Source organism: Sitophilus oryzae, unplaced genomic scaffold (genome assembly GCF_002938485.1).
Source record: "Sitophilus oryzae breed Bouriz unplaced genomic scaffold, Soryzae_2.0 scaffold_1809_pilon_pilon, whole genome shotgun sequence".
NCBI classification, from domain to species: domain Eukaryota; kingdom Metazoa; phylum Arthropoda; class Insecta; order Coleoptera; family Curculionidae; genus Sitophilus; species Sitophilus oryzae.
The window spans coordinates 810,635-830,680 of NW_022146512.1; the positions used below are offsets into that span (position 1 = coordinate 810,635).

The 20,046-nt window shown below is 35.2% G+C and overlaps 1 protein-coding gene across 3 annotated transcripts in view; it reads right to left on the minus strand.

Moving 5' to 3' along the window:
• Positions 1 to 7,874: 7,874 nt before the first annotated feature.
• LOC115883096 (two pore calcium channel protein 1-like) overlaps positions 7,875 to 20,046 on the minus strand; it is a 31,247-nt gene continuing 19,075 nt past the window's right edge. Inside the window, exons 11-17 of one of the 3 annotated variants that reach the window (XM_030901377.1) lie at positions 19,267 to 19,435; positions 19,080 to 19,209; positions 18,974 to 19,014; positions 9,788 to 10,092; positions 8,867 to 8,973; positions 8,584 to 8,786; positions 7,875 to 8,280 (exon numbers count right to left, since the gene is read on the minus strand). In XM_030901377.1, the coding sequence (XP_030757237.1) occupies positions 8,616 to 8,786; positions 8,867 to 8,973; positions 9,788 to 10,092; positions 18,974 to 19,014; positions 19,080 to 19,209; positions 19,267 to 19,435 (923 nt within the window). In that variant the 3' untranslated portion in view covers positions 7,875 to 8,280; positions 8,584 to 8,615. Of the gene's footprint in view, positions 8,281 to 8,583; positions 8,787 to 8,866; positions 8,974 to 9,787; positions 10,093 to 18,973; positions 19,015 to 19,038; positions 19,210 to 19,266; positions 19,436 to 20,046 lie in introns of all 3 variants that reach the window. The other 2 variants (XM_030901378.1, XM_030901376.1) reach the window with 2 other exon arrangements.

Below are 20,046 nucleotides of genomic sequence, written 5' to 3' on the forward strand. Positions count from 1 at the left end.
ATTTGATATATACTATTTTTCATGACATTACAATGTTATGATACCATGAAGCATATCAAGTGATACCATAATATAGTACCATATTATGATACATGGCGTTCGATTGGGCTTAAACTTGATATACTATATCTTCAGTGACATTGTAATATCGTGGTACCATGGAGCATATAAAGTGGTACTTTCTATAGTACCATATTTGATGACATAGCAATATTAGGTACATGGGGGCAATAGGGCTTAAACTTGGTATACTACGTATTTTCGGTGACATTGTAATATGATGGTACTATGATGCATATACAGTGGTACCTTAAAATAGTACCATATTTCAATACCATTTCCTGACGTTCGATTGAGCTCATATTTGATATATACTTGCGTATTTCTGATGACATTGCATTATTATGGTACCATGAAGCATATCAACTAGTACCATAATATAGTACCATATTATGTACATGGCGATCGATTGGGCTTAAATTTGGGATACTACGTATCTTCGGTGATATTGTAATATTATGGTACCATGGAGTACCAAGAGGTACCATATTACGATACCATTTCTTGGCGTTCGATTGGGCTTAAACTTGGTATACTACGTATCTTCGGTTACATTGTAATATGATGGTACTATGATGCATATAAAGTGGTACCTTAATATAGTACCATATTTCAATACCATTTCCTGGCGTTCGATTGAGCTCATATTTGATATATACTTGCGTATTTTTGATGACATTGCATTATTATGGTACCATGAAGCATATCAACTGGTACCATAATATAGTACTATATTACGTACATGGGCGTTCGATTGGGCTTAAACTTGGGATACTACGTATTTTCGGTGACATTGTAATATGATGGTACTATGATGCATATAAAGTGGTACCTTAATATAATACCATATTACGATACCATTTCCTGGCGTTCGATTGGGCTTAAACTTGGTATACTACGTATCTTCGGTTACATTGTAATATGATTGTACTATGATGTATATAAAGTGGTACCGTAATATAGTACCATATTACGATACCATTTCATGGCGTTCGATTGTTCTTAAATTTGGTATATCTACTACGGATCTTCGGTGACATTGCAATATTATGGTACCTTAAAGCATATCAAGTGGTACCATAATATAGTACACTATTATGATACATTATTATGATATCATTTCCTGGAGTTCGATTGGGCCAAATTTGGTATACTTGCGTTTCTTTATAAATATTTGTTTAATTTTAATTTTAATTTATTTTACGAATTTTAATTTATTCGTTCGATGTCGTGACAGCAACTTTTATGCCGAACTAATATATTATTATAATTGTACCAGTGTCACTTTTTAAAATCTACCTAGGTCTATATAAATAACGTGGCAAACGGAAGAAATTTGTTATTATAATATTTTTTAGTCAGTTAACATTTTTTGTACTGCATTTTAATAAATTATTTCCACTATTATTAAACTTATATTTTATTACTAACGTTCCAGCATTAATAAATATCACTCTCAATCGCCCTGCATATTATTAATTTTAAAGGTAATTAAAGGTATTTCCTTAGTTAACATTATAAGGTATAGTGTATATTAAAAATGTATATGTTTTGTAATAATATACTTAAAACTATTTTAATAGACAAAGGAATAATTAATATAAGTGTATCTGACAAGAAAAGAAGAATAGAAAGAAACACATACTGCATTAATTATACACAGTAAAAAGAATGGGATGCCAATTCAAGTCTTTTTGAATCTGGCAACTGTGCATATTTAGCCGAGCTACAAGGCAGTCGATGAGCCGTCGATCCAAAACGGAAAGTTCAAAATTTCTAATTATATTCTGATTATGATATTGTCGCGTCATCTAGTATTCTATTTGTGCAATTTTAGCTCTTTCATTTCGAGTATTTTTCTGTTGCGTAGCTAGATATTCTGTGCTAATACCTATAATATTTTCGTTTTAGTTCGGGCTAAAACGCATTAATTAAAAATAGATACAATAGATTAAATTTAAATGAAATATAATAAAGATTGTACAGACCGGACCACCGTAGTAGCCTTGTTTATTAGTAGAAACATAGGCAGAACCCTTAGATTAAGGCAGAACCGGACGAATTAGCGTATGCCCGTCCGCCGGATAAAAAGCAGGTGAAAAAATGCGATAAAATAAAAATAGGTAGATATGTGACAAGAATGTTACAGAATTTGTATTTATTCGTGTTTTAATAGCCAAAACGAATACATAGATTCTCGCTACAGCTTTCGCGTAAAATTTCTTGTTTAAGTAAAATAATGGATGTTTACGAAGTTCGTGAGAAAATTCAAATTGTAAATTGTAAAATGGTATTTCCAAAATAGGTCTTATCGGGATATACAAACAATTTTTCCACAAACTTTCGTAAACAGGCCAATTCCATCTTTACCTACTATATCAAGAGTTATTAATAATTTTGAAACACATATAGAGGGTAATTTAACTGTTGCAAAGTATTTGGACTTGTTACAGCAGCAGATTGTCCCTAGAATTCGTGAGTTGTTGGGAGAAAGATTCCACAATGTCTGGTTTCAACAAGATGGTTGCCCTGTCCACAATACCCGTATTGTTCAAGAATATTTGAACAAGACTTTTCCCAACCGTTGTTAGTGGACATGGAACTATTTTGTGGCCCGCTAGATCACAAGATCTTTCTCCCAATGATTTCTTTTTGTGGGGTTATGTAAAATCCAAAGTGTATGGTCATAATAGGGCTAATAATCTGGATGAGCTTCAAGTAAAAATACGAGAGGCTTTCCAAACTATTAGCCCTAATATGTTAGCCAATGTCAGACGGGGATTTTACGACCGCCTAGGCTTCTATCTAGCACAAGAAGGTGGTCTTTTTGAACACTTGTTATAACTTTTTTTTATTTAGAGTAATATTTTAGTTTTTTTTGGGGTTTAGAGAATTTATTTATTTTTAATTTTGGCTTGTAAACACACTCAAATAATAAATATTTAAGTATTTTTATTTTAATAATTATATATTATTTAAATGTTACCTTAAATGAAGGTAAACACTTAAAATGAAAATAATAAATACTCGGCACTCCTCGCGTCGTATTCCTAGTGTCACGACCGACCCGTCCAAGCACAACTGCAACTGCGTACTGCCTGACCAGCCGGCATCGGCATCGGCAGTGAATCTCTAGTACGAACGCAAATCGGGTAAACGTAAATTCGTCCGGCAACTTGCTATGTTACTAGTAGCCTGGTCTTCTCTGTATACATTGTCCACCATAAAGTTGGATCCATATGGACGTTTTTTTTATATTAGAGTTTTAAAAAATCTTTTTGTGGCAATCACTTCTGCTTTGAAAACAACTTAAAATGCACCAAGTCAAAGTTGACAGCTAACATCTGGGAGCTGTCAAATACAAAATATTTAAAAGAAATTTTTAAAAATTGGTTAAATTATTATTTTAAAAAAGGTGACTAACAAAATTATGTTTCAACTTTGACTTGGTGCATTTTAAGTTGTTTTTAAAGCAGAATTGATTGCCACAAAAAGGTTTTTTTAAACTCTAATATCAAAAAAAACCGTCCATATAGGTCCATATGGATCCAACTTTATGGCGAACACTGTAATTATTGAATGGCTTCCCCGAAAAACGTTGTAACCGATATTTTTTTCAAAATAGAGATTTCAATGAAATAAGGTTGTAATTTTCATAGGTATAACGTTTTTTCTAATAAAACATAAAAATAGATAAATTTTATAGTTTATTAAAAATAAATTTTGTCTACAACCTAGTAATTAAATCACAATATTTTTGATAAAACTTGGTTAAAAATGGTTTGATTTTTAAAACAATAGAATATTATTTGAATTACTTATTAAATCAAATATTCAACTTGATGCAGTTATTTTTTCCATCATTCATTAATGCCTATTATTAAATTCAAGAAACGATAAAATGGGAGGAGCTCTGCGAAGAATACTATAAATAAGTTGTATAAATTTATATTATATAATTTTATAAATTACACTATACATTTGCACTTAAAATAAATTAAAGCATTAATACTGAATAGATCAAACCTACAGTGGACTAGCACAGGATTAGTGACAAAAAGATCTGAATTATGTCATTTTAAGCATTAACTATAAATTAAAAAGGAAATTTAATACCTACACACATTAGTACGAGAGCTAGCAACGTCGGAAAAATAAGTATTTTAAGATGTCTGGCTCTTTGATATATCTTTTACGATGCTCTCTAGAACAGCATGCAGCCCGTTTGGCTGCCGGTAAACGTTGCGTTCCCTACTGCGCATTGAAAGAAGATCCTATATTTTTATCAGTCCTTTAAATTCTAGTATTGAATGTAAACCGAACATGTCTCCATAGCGCAGTGCGTAGAGTTTCCGACCACGAACCGATGATTCAGAGTTCGAATCCGGGTGAGGGCTAAGACTTTTTTATTTTATTTTCGTTTATATTCTGATAGTAAAGTATTAAATATATATATTTTTTGAATTACCAGAATTATTTAATACTTTACTATCAGAATATAAACGAAAATAAAATAAAAAAGTCTTTGCCCTTACCCGGATTCGAACTCTGAATCATCGGTTCGTGGTCGGAAACTCTAAATAACTCTACGCACTGCGCTATGGAGACATGTTAGATTTATATTCAATTTATAGGACTAAATTAATAAAGAATATAGGAACTTCTTTCGATGCGCAGTAGTGAACGCAACGGGTATCGGCAGCCAGACGGGCCGCTTGCTGTTCCAGAGAGCATAGTAAAAGATATATCAAAGAGCCAGACGTCTTAAAATACTTTCTCGAAGATGTTGCTAGCTCTTAGACTATATTAAGTATATAAATTGGTTAGTTAAATACACCTGGGTTTCATTTAATAAAAATTTTAATTTTTAACAAAAAGTTTTCTTAAAATATACAATTAAAAAACGGAAGACAATTCAAAAATGTACCGGGTGAAAAAAAAACGGCATTTTGTTTTATTAGAAATGGCGATCATTGACATTGTATTTGAAAAATATGCAGTTGATCATCATTTCTACGGTAACTTGACGTCGTTTTTTTGTCATACGGTAATACGTAGGTAACCTTATACCTATACTGTGGTAATTTATAAAATATGTTGTTTTCTAATATCTATGTCTAAATATATATCAGGTTGGTATAGAAATTAATATTTTTTAGGTGCAAGGTGAAAAATGACTGATAATTCTTGATAACATAGAATAATCGAATCTCATAATGTAAATAGTAAATAAATTAATTAATAATACATAACAAATGTTGTGTATGGCGATTTGCATAACCCGATTTCAAGCGAATAACCGTTGGTTATGGTTGACAGATAAACAAAGCTTTAAACGTCAGTTGTCTACCGATTGCTTGACAACTGAAGTTTAAAGCATTTTTTATCTGCCAACCATAACCAACGGTGGTTCGCTTGAAATTGGCTAGAAGTGAGTTATAGTCTGCCCAGCGGCAAGATCCGTGACAATGACCGTTCCGCCTGTCAATTTAACTCACAGACAAAGGGCGTATTCCGTTGCTTACCTAGGTTATGGTTTTATGTTCCGTTTCTATCGGTTTCCTGAAAGTTTTCTTATTACGGAACACGGGTCCTGAAAAATTCGGTTATAACTGTCACCAAACTAACCAGCGCGAGAAGGCTGGTTTTGCTGGTTTTGTTTGTCAATCAATGTCATTTATGTGACAGAAATCAAGCAAATATTGGAAGTTCGAGTGAAATTTTCATTTAATTTCTAAAATTTGTAATAATATTTTGTATTTACATCCAAAAGCAATGGAGGTAGGCAGTAAAGGTAAATACATATCATTAACTAAATAGAATGGCTTTTTAGGACCATTTAAACTTATCATGCCGCCATTGTCTCTTAAAGTCAGGAACCTTTAAAGAAAACATGAAAAACAAGACAACAAGTAATCGTGAATGTTTTGTAAGCTATAAAAATATAAACATTGAATAGACTTGTTTTTTTTATTATTGATCTGTTTTAACCTGAAAATCTTCACTTGAGCTGTCTTACGACTTTAACAGTTTATTAATAAAGTACTTTTCAATATTAAACTCCATTGAAAAGAAGATGCAAACGTAAAAGCACAGAATAGGTACATTAAAAATGCATAAAAGATAAATTTTATAATAGAGGTATTGAAATTTAGAAAACGTCAACATTTGACGTTTCCAGTATTTTACCAAACCGTTCCGTATGAAACCGATGATTTTGAGGAACCGCTCTTTATCGTAGCTTACTATGAGTTTACCGGTCTGGTTCGTCTGGTTTTGCAACGGAATACAGCCAAATTGTTTTTCCCTACATTTTTTGGATGTCGTCTGTCGAAATATTCCCTGAGTCGTTGGACAGACTATAATATTATTTGTAAGAAAATTTGAAAAATTATTTAGTACTTAATCTTCAAAAAAATAATATAAGATTTTAAGATTTAGATGTTTATTTTAGTACTCTGTGTGTTTACTATTGCATGATCTAAAAATGATTGGTATTTAGAATTTTCCGGCATGAATTACAAAAAATTAAAAATATTCTTGCATAAGGAACATATAATTTAAAAAAGCTTTTAATTATCCATGCAATTGTAGATACCCAGTATCTATTCTACTCTATTTGAATTATAAACAAGTTAAATAAAAAAAAAATATAGGACACATTAAACTATCAACTATAACTATATAAATAATCACATTGAACTAAGCAAATGATTTAAGTGTGTTCTTATAAGTAAGAAAGTGTAAAAATGGGTCTTTGTGCATTAACATACTGTGTGATTGAATGAAAATAATGTCACAGTACGTAAAAATTTTAAAACTAAATTTCTTCAGCAATAAAAGTATTTAAATATTTTTCTAACCAACATAAAACGGAAAATATGTATTTTTTAACATTAGTCAGTTAAAATAAATAACAAGAATTTCAAATAGCTCACATTTGTTAAATGTTTTTGATCAACTACTACTGTCAAAAACTTTCAATTCCATGCGCTGTATTTTTTAATTATAGTAATAGACTAAGAAAAACTCAAATATAAATAATTTCATTGCCTACTGTGACTCCACACTCATTCAATACCGTATAATTTCTAATGTTTATACCGGGCGCGTCTCAAAAGTGGCTCACCCCCTATAACTTTTTTATTTTTTCAGATAAAAGAACAAAATTTAGTATGTTAGTATATAACATAAGTTAGGATTGATTGACGTATTCAATTGCTTTCGGTCATTTCCGGTTTCACCGGAAATGACTACAACTTTTGATTTTTAAATGACACCCTCGGAATTTTTTTACTTTATTTGATAGAAAATGACATTTGAATCGAATGATATGTCATATGTCAACTTTTGACATATTCGCTCAAAAACAAATTAAATTAAAAACACTAATTTTTAATCAAGGAGCCCTGGAAAAATATATTTGATCGTCTAATGTTTTTAGTTGCCCTGGCCGGTTAAAAGATACTCAAATTGTATTTTTAATCATATCTCAATTTTTTCAAAGGGAACGAGGGTGGCTCATTAGCATATTTGGAAAAAGCATTTCTTTATGAATAATTTGATACCGCACACTTGGTATTTCGAGTCAAATTGTCGTTATGAACCGCATGTTACAATTTCAAATAAACCATATGCGAAAATGTCAAAAGTTGACATATGATATGTCATTCTATTCAGAGCGTCATTTTCTATCGAATAAAGTAAAAAAATACCGAGAAAGTCATTTAAAAATCAAAAGTTGTAGTCATTTCCGGTGAAACCGGAAGTGACTGAAAACAGTTGAATATGTCAGTCATTCCTAATTTATGTCATATACTAACTACCAAATCTCGTTATTTCATCTGAAAAAATAAAAAAGTTATCGAGGTGAGCCACTTTTGGGACGCACCCGGTATATGCTTCTACAAAGAAAATATAACTACGGTCTAGAAATGTCTTTAGATTTGACTTGATTCTGCCATATATTTAAGGTATTTTTCTTTGGTCAGTTATACATGCCGATATCAACTTAATACTATACTGGCCTTCACTAACTTAACACCATTAATAGGTATTAATGATACATTAGGTCCCTAAATTCCTACTTTATATTTTCTATTAATGTATACAGCATTTTTCTAAAAAGTTTACTTCGATATATCTAAGGCTGGTGTCATATGTGAAGAAGCAGCATTTCAGAGAAATGTTGATGAAATATCCGTATATCACTAAACGATCCTAAAAGAAAAAATATATTGCTTGATATCTGATACACACACAACAATAGCACAGGCCAATACATATAATTCTATCAAGCATTGACTTTCTTTACTATTATCATAATTAAAATTTTATTTTTATTGGGAATTCACTCAAATAGAAATAGAAATGCCCTCAATACCAATATAGTTTATATCACGAAACTTTTCTCAATATGGTACGTGTCTACGTATTTTTCAAAGAGAGGAAATGTTTTTTACCGTCATCAGAAATCAATCTATAGTTTTATATTTATATTTATAATAACTGCTAACTTGATACCTATTTTATTAGTAAGTATTCATAGTAATGCTCTAAGCATTTATTAACCTAGCATTTATTTGTGACTCCTCAATTATATGATTAATATCTTGACGTTCTTCGTTTTCCGCCTCGTCTAACCACTGTCTTATTTCTGATATGTACATGTGACGTTGCAGAACATCTCTAGTACGAGCTCGTCGTCCAATGTAACATGTAACACCCTGAAATTTTTGATTTTTCATAAATAATAATATATGTATTACATATTTAAGTTTACACTTCACTGCTGAAAAATACATACCCCAACAGCAAAGTCCATTTGTAGAGATTCTAATAATTTAGGATCTGAAATTAGTCTCTCTATAGAGTTCCAATCGACAATGACTTCTTCATGAAGCATGAGTTCCTCTAAAACAAAAAAAATATTAAACAGAGTTCGCGACGTAACGTGCGTGGTGCAATATATTGATCTGGTCATCGAGAAACTGCGTGGTTTGAATTTTTAATCGCGAGTGAATTAATTTCGGGAGACGATAATGCAATTTTATCGTCGTGTATAAAACAATATTTTTTTTCCATAGCGAGTTACGTTTTAAAAAATATTCAGAAATTATTATTTCAAGGAATTTATTACGAATAGAGTGCCGGGTTTGCGTTGGTTTCTATGTAATTTGACCGGCAAATAAAGCTATCTCTTTAGTTGTCAGTTTTGAGTCAATACTTTTTAATTGTCTTTCGTGTCGATGGCTGATTGAATTGGAGCCAGAAATGGCTCAAAACGAAATAACTAAATTACCAACAGATATTCAGGCTGGGGCGATAAACGCTATATCCAAACTACTTCCATTTAAATCCCGAATAACTTAAGAAAAGGAATAGAAAATTTTTCAAAAATGGAAGCAATTAAAAAACGTGCCAAAAGAAATAAAGTTTTTAACCTATCCTCGCTGTTAAAGTATCATTTAATCTACCCTTGCGGTTAAAGTACTATTTTATCTACTAATTTTGATTGATAAGGCAATTTTAACAGTTGCTACGGAAAAAAATATATTTCACCCTGTATCTCGGAAACGAAACATTTTAGGACATACATTTATACGAACTTTTTCACCTATTTTTATCGGTAGAATATGCTGCCGAAGTTTCCCGAATACAATTCCGACCACCCTGTCTATTAGTTTAATGTGATCAAAATATAAGTTAGTTAAATTAAAAAACCTACCGTCTCGTTTAGATGTCTGCTTCTTGTACTGTATTCTGAATCTAAAAGCTTCTAACACTGATGCAACGACAATAGTTAAAACAACCATTGTAAATAGATAAAATGTCATAAAGAATAATCTTGAATAAGAGGCAGCAAAAGTGGCATAGGCATCCATAATTATAAACCAATTATTTACAACAGTTAATTCAAATAGTGTTACTCCTGATATAACAAGGTTGGAGAAATTATTGAGATAGTAGTATCCTATACCCGACGTACTGGAGTTTGAACTGTATTTGTAAAAATCTTCTACAGTTGAATTTCTGAAAATATATAAAACATAAATTCCTTGCTAACGAATTCAATGAAATAATCAAAATGAAACAAAAAAAATTGGTCAAGTGCGAGTCGGACTCGCGCACGAAGGATTCCGTACCATTCATTATCTATACAACATTAGACACTATATTATTATAAACTTTTTTTCCGATTTAGCTGAAATTTTGAATGCGCGTATAAGTAATTAAAAAAAAATGAAGAAACACGTTACTAAAAATTGTATTAATCAATAATAAATATGTAAAAAGTAAAAATAAATATGTAAAAATTAAAAATAAACGATTAAAAAAAAGTCGCCTTGACTAGGATTCGAATCTGCCTTACTACGGCTCCAACGTCATAGCAGCGTAAAGTTCTAACGCTTTAACCACGCGACCACCGAGGACTTGAAAGGTTCTATGTAAAATTCTTACTTAAAAGATAATGTTACGATAAGATAACGTAAGTATTTGTTCTAATAGCGGCATCATATGTAGATACATTATCTGTAAAAATTTCAACTGTCTAGCTATAACGGTTCATAATGTTACGTTTTTCGTCGGTTCTCGGCAACACTGTCCCCTTCTTAGGCACATGCTCGTCCCGAGATGTACACGGTGAATGAAGGTATTTGCAAAGCTGGCCCCTGGTACATTGCGAATTCTTGTAGAAATAGCAGTCTACAGTTTTCTCTCCCGATCTCAGCTTTGGGTTGTAGCAGCAAACGAGGATCTCGATTCCCGTAAACCTGAACAAGACTTCAATCATGTTCCGGATTGTACGCCAACTCAAACCATCGAGTCCACACGCCAGCTTCGGAATGGCTAATCGTGCAATGTTGTTGTTTAGCAGGGCTTCTTTCAGTTCAATCAGAGTCTTCCATAGATTGAGATAAGTCGGCTTACTCGGGGACCATTCCTTGGTGACCAGGTAGAAGATGTGTCTTGCTTGACCATGTGCATTGTCGGTTAGCCTCAAGACGCTTCCAACCTCTGGATCCTGTCGGCGTAGTTCTCCGACACGCCCAAACTTCTCATTGAACGTCGCAGCGATTCCTCTGGACATCCGCAAATCTCGAGCCACACAATGAGCGAGCGAATAATCAGGAGGCACGGAAAAGAGGTCTCGTTGATCTTCTTTGGTTACACCATAGCGAGCCTTCTCACTGCTGTTGTATCGGGCCATGAAATCGTCAAAGGACATCTCCGAATCAGGGGGATCAAAGCTGCAGGTTCTCACGGTCCCAGCACGATCTTCTATTTCGCCTTGGTAGGGGCTCAAACGGTTGAAATGGACTACCCTCGGTTTTCCTTTTGGCAATTTTCTGATACGGTATACGACGTCATTAATTCTATCCATGACTTCGTATGGCCCTTCCCACGAGGATTGTAGCTTCGGAGATAACCCACGACGTCTCTGCGGGTTATATAGCCACACCAACTTCCCTGGTTGGTATCCTCCATGCTCAGCTTGAATGTCGTAGTGTTCCTTCATTCGGTCACTAGCACTTTGAATATTTAGGCGGACTCTCTGATGAATGTCGTCCATCCTTTGACGTAGTGTGTGGACATAATCTTCTCCGGCGACTTCTTCTCCCGGTCGGCAACCAAATTTCAGATCACAGGGTAGGCGCACTTCCCGTCCCATAACGATGCTGGCTGGAGTTTGCCCTGTAGATTCTTGGACGGATGAACGGTAGGCCAACAGGAACAGGTGAAGAAATTTGTCCCAGTCTCTTTGGTGGTCAGAGACTACTTTGGCCAGATAACGGTTGATAGTTCTGTTCATGCGTTCAACCATCCCATCGGATTGTGGATGTAGAGCAGTCGTCCTGGTCTTGCGGATGTTCAGGACTTCACAGACGCCTTGGAACAGATTGGACTCAAAGTTTCTTCCCTGATCTGAATGAAGCTCCATGGGAACACCAAACCTGCAGATCCATTCTTTAACAAGGGCATCAGCAATCGTGGACGCTTCTTGATTTGGCAACGCGTAGGCCTCGACCCATTTGCTGAAGTAATCCATTACTACCACAATGTATTTGTTGCCATCGTTCGTCTCCGGGAAAGGACCAGCCACGTCGATCGCTATTCGTTCGAAGGGACTACCAACATTGTACTGGCGCATAGGGGCTTTACCACGCTTTTGTGGCCCATTAATGGCTGCGCAAATGTCACATTTCTTACACCAGGCCCTCACATCTTCTTTGCAGTTCACCCAATAGAACCGTTCACGCAGCTTGCCAAGTGTCTTGGTAACACCAAGATGTCCTCCGCTGGTTCCATTGTGAACTTCCTCCAAGACTTCTGGGACCCTCTTCTTTGGAATGGCAATCTGCCTTCTCTTTTCTTGTCCCTCCGGTCTCTCGATCACACGGCGAAGTAGTCCGTTATCTATTACCAAGGAATTCCACTGGGCCCAGTACGACTTTACGTTCGGCGAATATCTGCAAACTTCTTCCCACGTTGGTCTTTGGCCTGTGTTTTTCCAGTTAATTACTAAACCTAATTCTGGGTCACTGGTTTGGTCATTTGCAAGATCTTCGGGTTGCCAACTATCATTAACCACAGTTATTCTTAGGAGTTTCACTTCTTTCTCTTCTGCTCGGGAACAATGCTTACAGTCCTTAGGGCAAGGTCTTCTGGAAAGCGCGTCGGCATTTCGATGGATTGTCCCAGCTCGATGTTCTGTGTCGAAGTCAAATTCTTGTAATCGTTCAATCCATCTAGCTACCTGCCCTTCAGGATTCTTAAACTGCAACAGCCATTTCAAAGCAGCATGGTCTGTTCTTAACAACAACTTTCTTCCATAGAGATACTTGTAGAAGTGTTCCACTGCTTTAACTACTGCTAGTAATTCTCGTCTGGTTACACAGTAGTTCCTTTCCGGTTTTGACAAGGTCTTACTAAAATAACCAATGACTTTTTCTTGACCATCCTGGATCTGAGACAGAACAGCGCCTAACGCAACATTGCTAGCGTCGGTATCCAGTATAAAGTTTCCGTTGCCAAGAGGGTAGCTAAGTATGGGCGCACTAGTCAGGGCCTTCTTCAATCAGAGTCCCAAGAGTTTTGCGATGGTGGCGAAACCCTGTACATAGCGGCGATAGTATGTGCATAGTCCCAAAAAGCTTCGTAGTTCATGTTTATCTTTAGGTATCGGCCACTCTTCCACTGTCTTGGTCTTCTGTGGATCTACCGCAACTCCTTGGGAGGAGACTACATGGCCCAAGTAGTGTACCTTTTCTTGACAGAGATGACATTTCTTGGGGCTAAATTTCAAACTAGAGCTCCCTAGTCGCTTGAAAACTTCTTCCAAATTCTTCAGATGATCGTCAAAGGATTTCCCAACCACTATGTCATCCAGGTACACTAAACAGGTAGTCCAGGATAGTCCCTTTAACACAGACTCCATTAGTCTCTCAAAGGTAGCTGGCGCGTTGCACAATCCAAAAAGCATGACGGTAAATTGCCACAGGCCGGAGCCCACCGAGAACGCTGTCTTCTCTCTGTCTTTCGGCGCCATGTCGACTTGCCAATATCCACTCTTCAGATCTAACGTAGAGAATATCGTTGACCCCGCCAGCGTGTCTAGAGTATCGTCTATCCTCGGCAGGGGATAGCTATCCTTCTTGGTAACATTATTAAGTTGCCGATAATCAACACAGAACCTGGTGGTACCGTCTTTCTTCTTTACTAGTACTACCGGCGATGTCCACGGGCTGTTAGATGGTTCGATGACACCCTCTTCTTTCATTTCTCGAAGGATTTTGTCAGCTTCTTCACGTTTGGCGAGCGGCAGTCTACTCGGATTTTGTTTGATTGGTCGTGCATCTCCGGTGTCAATTTTATGTTGTACTAAATTGGTACGACCTCTATGTCCTGCTTCTCCTTTATCAAACACATCTTGATACTTGATTATCAGGTTTCTCAATTTTCTACTATCTTCGGGAAATAATCCCTTAACGTTTACTAACTCCTTAACCATTTTGTCCGGAATTTTTGAAATCGAAACTTTGGAGGCTTCCACGCTTCGAATGACTGAGGAGGCCGAACAACAGTACCCTAACAGGGTTCCCTTCTTCAAGGATACAGAATGATAATTCGTGTTCATTACTCTTACCGGTACAGACTTCTTCGCTCGTAGCAGGGGTTTTCCAACAGCGACCCCTCGTCCTATTTCGCTGTCATGGTTCCTTGGCTCCAACAGAATAATACTCCCATTATTCGTTTTACCTTCCAGGCGACCATCCAAAAATATCTCACAGCGCTCAGGGATCGAAACATCTTCTGCTACTACCACGCGAAGCGTCTCCTCACATTTTCGATGTAGAACCACTTCTTCTTCATTTATTTTCAAAATTTCTTGTTTGAGGTTTAGTTCAAAACCTCTAGTGGTCACGATGTCCATTCCGAGAATAAGTTCATCTTCGATGTCTGCTACTAACACTCGATGATTAAAACAGGTGCTTCCGATAACAAAATTAAGATCTACCTCTCCATGGATGAGAGCGCAGCTTCCTGTAGCTGTACGTAGTCGCCATTGTGTTGTTTTAATCCTTTTTGATGTTTTAAGGATATCCGGCCTGATGATCGTTTTGGTCGCACCCGTATCCAACAGCATGGTCCGTAACTCTCCATCCACGAAACTAGCCACAAAAATGCTGTTGAACTTGTGTTGTAGCGATGCGACTTGAACAGTTTTCGTTGGAACCTGTTGGGTACTGCTCCATATGTGTCCCTTTGATTCGACACTTGGCGAAACCGAGTCCACGTCTTTTTCTTGACAGTGACTTCTTACGTGTCCTGCCTGGCCGCAATTCCAGCAACAAGTCGGTCCTTTCTTGCCCATGTACTCCTCCATGACTTTCCGTACAATGCTTTCCACGGATTTGTCGGAACATTGGTTGACCGCCCGTACTCTCACTAGAGACCGAGAACTGTTTCGCGGCCTCAAATTCTAGGGCACGTGCTAAAGCATCCACCAAGCGCGTTGGGTGGGCTAGAAGAAGCGCTTGCCTTGTCTCCCTGTCACGTAAGCCATCGGAGAATGTCTGTACTGCCAACCGCTCCATAACATTCTCGGGCGTAGCAGGATACGCAAGGCGAACCAGGCGGGCTACGTCGGCTTCAAACTCCTGCAGAGACTCATTTGACTTTTGAATGCGATTTTTTAGCTGTGAATGATAGACATGTTCCAAATGAGCTTGGCCGTACCTCATTTCTAAATGTCGTACCAATTGCTGATAATCTCCCTGTTCCGATGGTGACAGTGTCTGCAGGATATCAGTCGCATCTCCTCGCAGTGCGACAGTCAAAGCGGTAGCCTTTTCAGCGATTGTCCATCCGTTCGCTCTCGCAGCGGCCTCAAACTGGCAAAAATAATTGGCCCAAGCGGTTTTCCCGTCAAACTGTGGAGGTTTCATAACTGATTTTGAGGCATACCTATTTCCGACTAGTTTCGGTCCCTCCGATGTTTCTTAACATATTGGTGATTTTCACTTCGCTATTTCTTCTTTTAAAATTTCGATTTTTCTGTTAACATCGTCCTCAATCTGTGCTATTTTGTCTTGTGTATCTATTATCTTTTCTTCTAATTCCCTGGAGTTTTCTGTTATCTTGTTGTATAAACTTTGTTCTAAATTCAATATTTTATTATTGAAGCTGGCCTGTATGTCTTTAGAATTTTCTGCGATCTTATCTTCTAAATTAACTTCCAAGTCAGTTATTTTACTATTCAAATTGTTCAAGTTGTCGTCTAATTTTTGTAAGGACGAGTCAAGGTCACCTTCCAGCTCAAAGCAAAATGTGTCAGGATCCTCACCTTCCTCAATCAAAACGTCTCTCAGTCTGGCTTGTAAAATGCTTTTCTTTCCATCTGTTTCGCATTCCCTCTCTTCCAGTACGCATTTTAATTCCGACACTTTCAAGTCTTTCAACAATTTTTCGGAGCCATTGTCTCTCTTTTATTTTCCTAGTCTATCACACACGCCACACTTGACACCAATTGTTACGTTTTTCGTCGGTTCCGTGTGGATAGAAAGTCACAATTTATTTAAACACTATTTATTTAACACTAATTAACAAAAACAATAACGATAACAGACTTATAGAACTATTTACAAACGATTTATAACTAAGAATTTATTTTGAATTTTCGCGCGTCAACTGCACTGGTATATTTATAACTGCCCCCTGTAGGCCACAGCCGCCGGCTTTTATACCGACAGGTAAAGAACTCTAGAATAGTCCATAGATCGTTAGGTGCGTAGAGAAGGTTTTCGAATGTTCTCGTATGTACTAGTCCATTCCAGTGGGACTCGATTCTTCTCGAACGAATGAATCATTACGGTGTCTATTCTTTAATGCGATGTTAAGGACATCTGAGGGCGGGACATATAGTTAGGTTAGGTCGAGTTCACACGGGTCCGCAACAATAAGATAGACGGATGGACAGCGAAGTCTTAGTAATAAGGCTCCCGTTTTTACACTTTGGTTACGGAACCCTAAAAATGCAGTTAAACGCACTTAAAAATAGGTTAAGTTGATGAAAAAAATATTTAAATTATCCTATATGTACATATATTTATTGGGAAATAAAGTGATTACAATCTTACTGTTATTTCTTTTTCAGTAAATATACGGGTGTCCCAGGCTGAGCGTGCATTAGAAGTTTCTAGAGAACTACAATACCTAGAACGGAGATTTTTTGCACATCATTGTTTCACAACGAGATCTATCGATGAAAAATATTTTCAATATGGCGGCACTTGCGGAAATGCCGGAAGTCGACAGCAACTTTCTTATTCTAAATGGGTGCTCCCATTTTTAATTACATAGTTTATTTTTAATTATTAGTTTATAACACAAATCTGAATAAATTTGTCTCCCAATAAATCGTAATACTTCTCAGGCATTTTAATTTTACTTTTATAAATAGTGTATTAGCCGTTTATATATAAATGCAAATAAATTTTAAATTATAATAAATGTTAATATTCTAGTACTACCAATTAATATTTTATCAAACTAATATTAATTAAAATCGTTGCAGCAGTTAATAAATTTTATTAATTACGCTGCTAACTTGTTTATTTTATTAATTTATTATGAGACATGTATTTGAGACATGTATCCTTCATTTTTTGTGATAAAATACAGTGTTACATTACATTTACATTTATAGTTTCATATTTATAGTTTCATAGCACCTAGCAAATTCAATTGCTGTGTGTGCTAGACACTCTAACAAATAACTAATAACTATATGAAAGAAATGAATCATAGGTGCAACAGAAAGAAAAAAACAATAAATACGCAAACTGAAACTACAACAATCGAAACAAAAAAAACTCAAAAACCCAGTGTGCATAAATTTCCTGCACTAAAACAAACATAAAACAAGCACAAGTGTCCCAAATAATGAGCGGCAATTGGCGGGGATGAGAGAGGTCAGCGGGATGTACATTTTATGTATATATTATGTTACATGAATTTTAAAACTTATTTTTAGTTCAATGCAAGTATTTTGTGTATTTTAACCGCATTTTTATTATCAGTTATGTATTTTTTTGAAAGAATCTTAAATTTTTTCTGCTGGTTAATTATACGTATGTTATATGGAATTACATTAAACAATTTAGGTGCAAAATAAAGTACTGTTCTCTGTACGTGAGATCTGTGAAAGTATATATTAACCGTTTTTTGAGAAAAAACAATTTGGACGAAAAAAACTGCCTGTCAAAAAAATGTGTATAACCTAAACGTCAAAATTTAGTGATTATCATAGCCACTGTGACGTAAAGAGAAGACATGTGGCTACCTATTTCAAAAATTAAATTGTTCTAATGTCATATAATAATGGCCGCAGCTGTCATGGAAATGAGTGATAATGAAATTAGAGATATTTTTATAAATACACTTTTTAAACTCTTTAGCAGGCAGTATTTATAATATTTAGTTCAAGTAATTAGTATTCTGAGAGGCGGAAATAAATTGTCTGATTGTTTGACACTTAATGTCAAAGGAAGCTAGATAAAATCAAGAAAAATATACGTTGTAAACTAAGGTTTTAAAATTAAATCTTAAATAACTTAAAAACGATTTATTTTAGATATATGAACATGAACAAAAGATGTTATCGTGGGGACTATAATAAAAAAGAAGAATGAAATTATTGGCCAAACCTACAGTAAGATTAGCCATGAAACATGTCGTATTCATAGTCGTATTTTAGCCATGTTTCATGGCTAATCTTACTCTGCTGTGGGTTTGCCCAATAATTTCATTCTTCTTTTTTATATGAACATGTATAATGAAAAAGTAACGAATTGAAAAATCTTTTTACTAAAGAAATAAAAAAGGAGGTTTCCATTTGAAAAAACTGATTTATAATAATTTTTAATAGCTCAATTCCATGACAGCTACCGCCATTATTATATGACATTCGAACAATTTAATTTTTGAAATAGATAGCCACAGTGGCTATAGTAATCACTAAATTTGACGTTTAGGCTATACACATTTTTTTGCGGCGGTTTTTTTCGTCCAAAAATTTTAAATATTTTTTTCCCAAAAAACAGTTAATGTTAGGTATAGAGTGTTTAATATCAAAATTCATAAAATTTTACAGAGAACTAAATTATGTAATAAAAAACGGGGGCACCCATTTAAAAAAAGAAAATTGCTGTCAACTTCCGTTATTTCCGGAAGTGCCGCCATATCGAAAATATTTTTAAAGAATAGATCACGCTGTAAAACAATGATGTGCAAAAAATCTCTGATCTAGATATTGTAGTTCTCTAGAAACTTCTAATGTACGCTCAGCCTGAGACACCCTGTATATCAATGAGCTGTGATAAATATTAATAAAGAGACTGATACTCACTCGCAACAGTTTCTCAGGTTAAATTCAGAAAACAATTCCATATTAATAAAGAGACTGATACTCACTCGCAACAGTTTCTCAGGTTAAATTCAGAAAACAATTCCATTCCAAGGATTGCAAAGAAGTAGTACATAACCATCATAACTATAGCGGTAGACCACATAAGCGGTGATAATAGTACTAGTGTACCAAAAATATCTCTATATCGTTTTTTAATCTTAAATAAACGAAGGATCCTGTAATTTTTAAGTTTGTAAAATACCTGATAAATGTCTGTTCTAAACACATATTACCTCAGCGGTCTAAGAATTACGACAACGGTAAATTTAGGAGACATTAGTAATAACACAGCTCCCCAAATAGCTAGTAGAGTTACTGACAAATCAAAAGTATTCCATCCAGATGAAATGTATTCGTTCAATCCAAAACTTATAATCCTTAATATAGCTTCTAATAAAAATACTAAAACGCATTGTATAATTTTTTAAATAATCTATATAAACCCACCGGCAAAAAAAACGGCCACTAAAAACTAGTCCCAATTTCAAAGTTGGATTTCTCGCGAACCATTCATTAGATTTTGATGATTTTTTTTTAAATTGTAAATTAATTCCTTCTTAACGTCAGAAATTTCTGACGTCTTCTACGTCAGAAATTTCTATTCCGAATTTATTTTGAGCATATACAGGGCACAACAATAAGACGAAGTTTTTTGCCCGAACTTTGTAAATAGCAGCTGTAGTAGCTATTGCTAAATCAAATCACATTGTAGCCTCATCTTTTGTGAGCATTTTGTTTTTTTAATCACGACATTATCTTTGTTTTTATTGCAGATACGCTGCTTTAAAACGAACGTCTCGGAAAAATGCTTCGTAGGTAGAAAGTTTTATCTATAAATAATCAAGGTGACATAGACGAAAAGGGATTTATGAATATTTGCAATATGACAACGAAATTCAAAAATGCCATTATCTGTGACGGATGTTGCTCGTATTGTGGCTTTAATTGAGGATGGCCGAAGTCAAACGTTATATGTCCGATACCCTGGGTATACCTCGAACAACAGTCCAGGA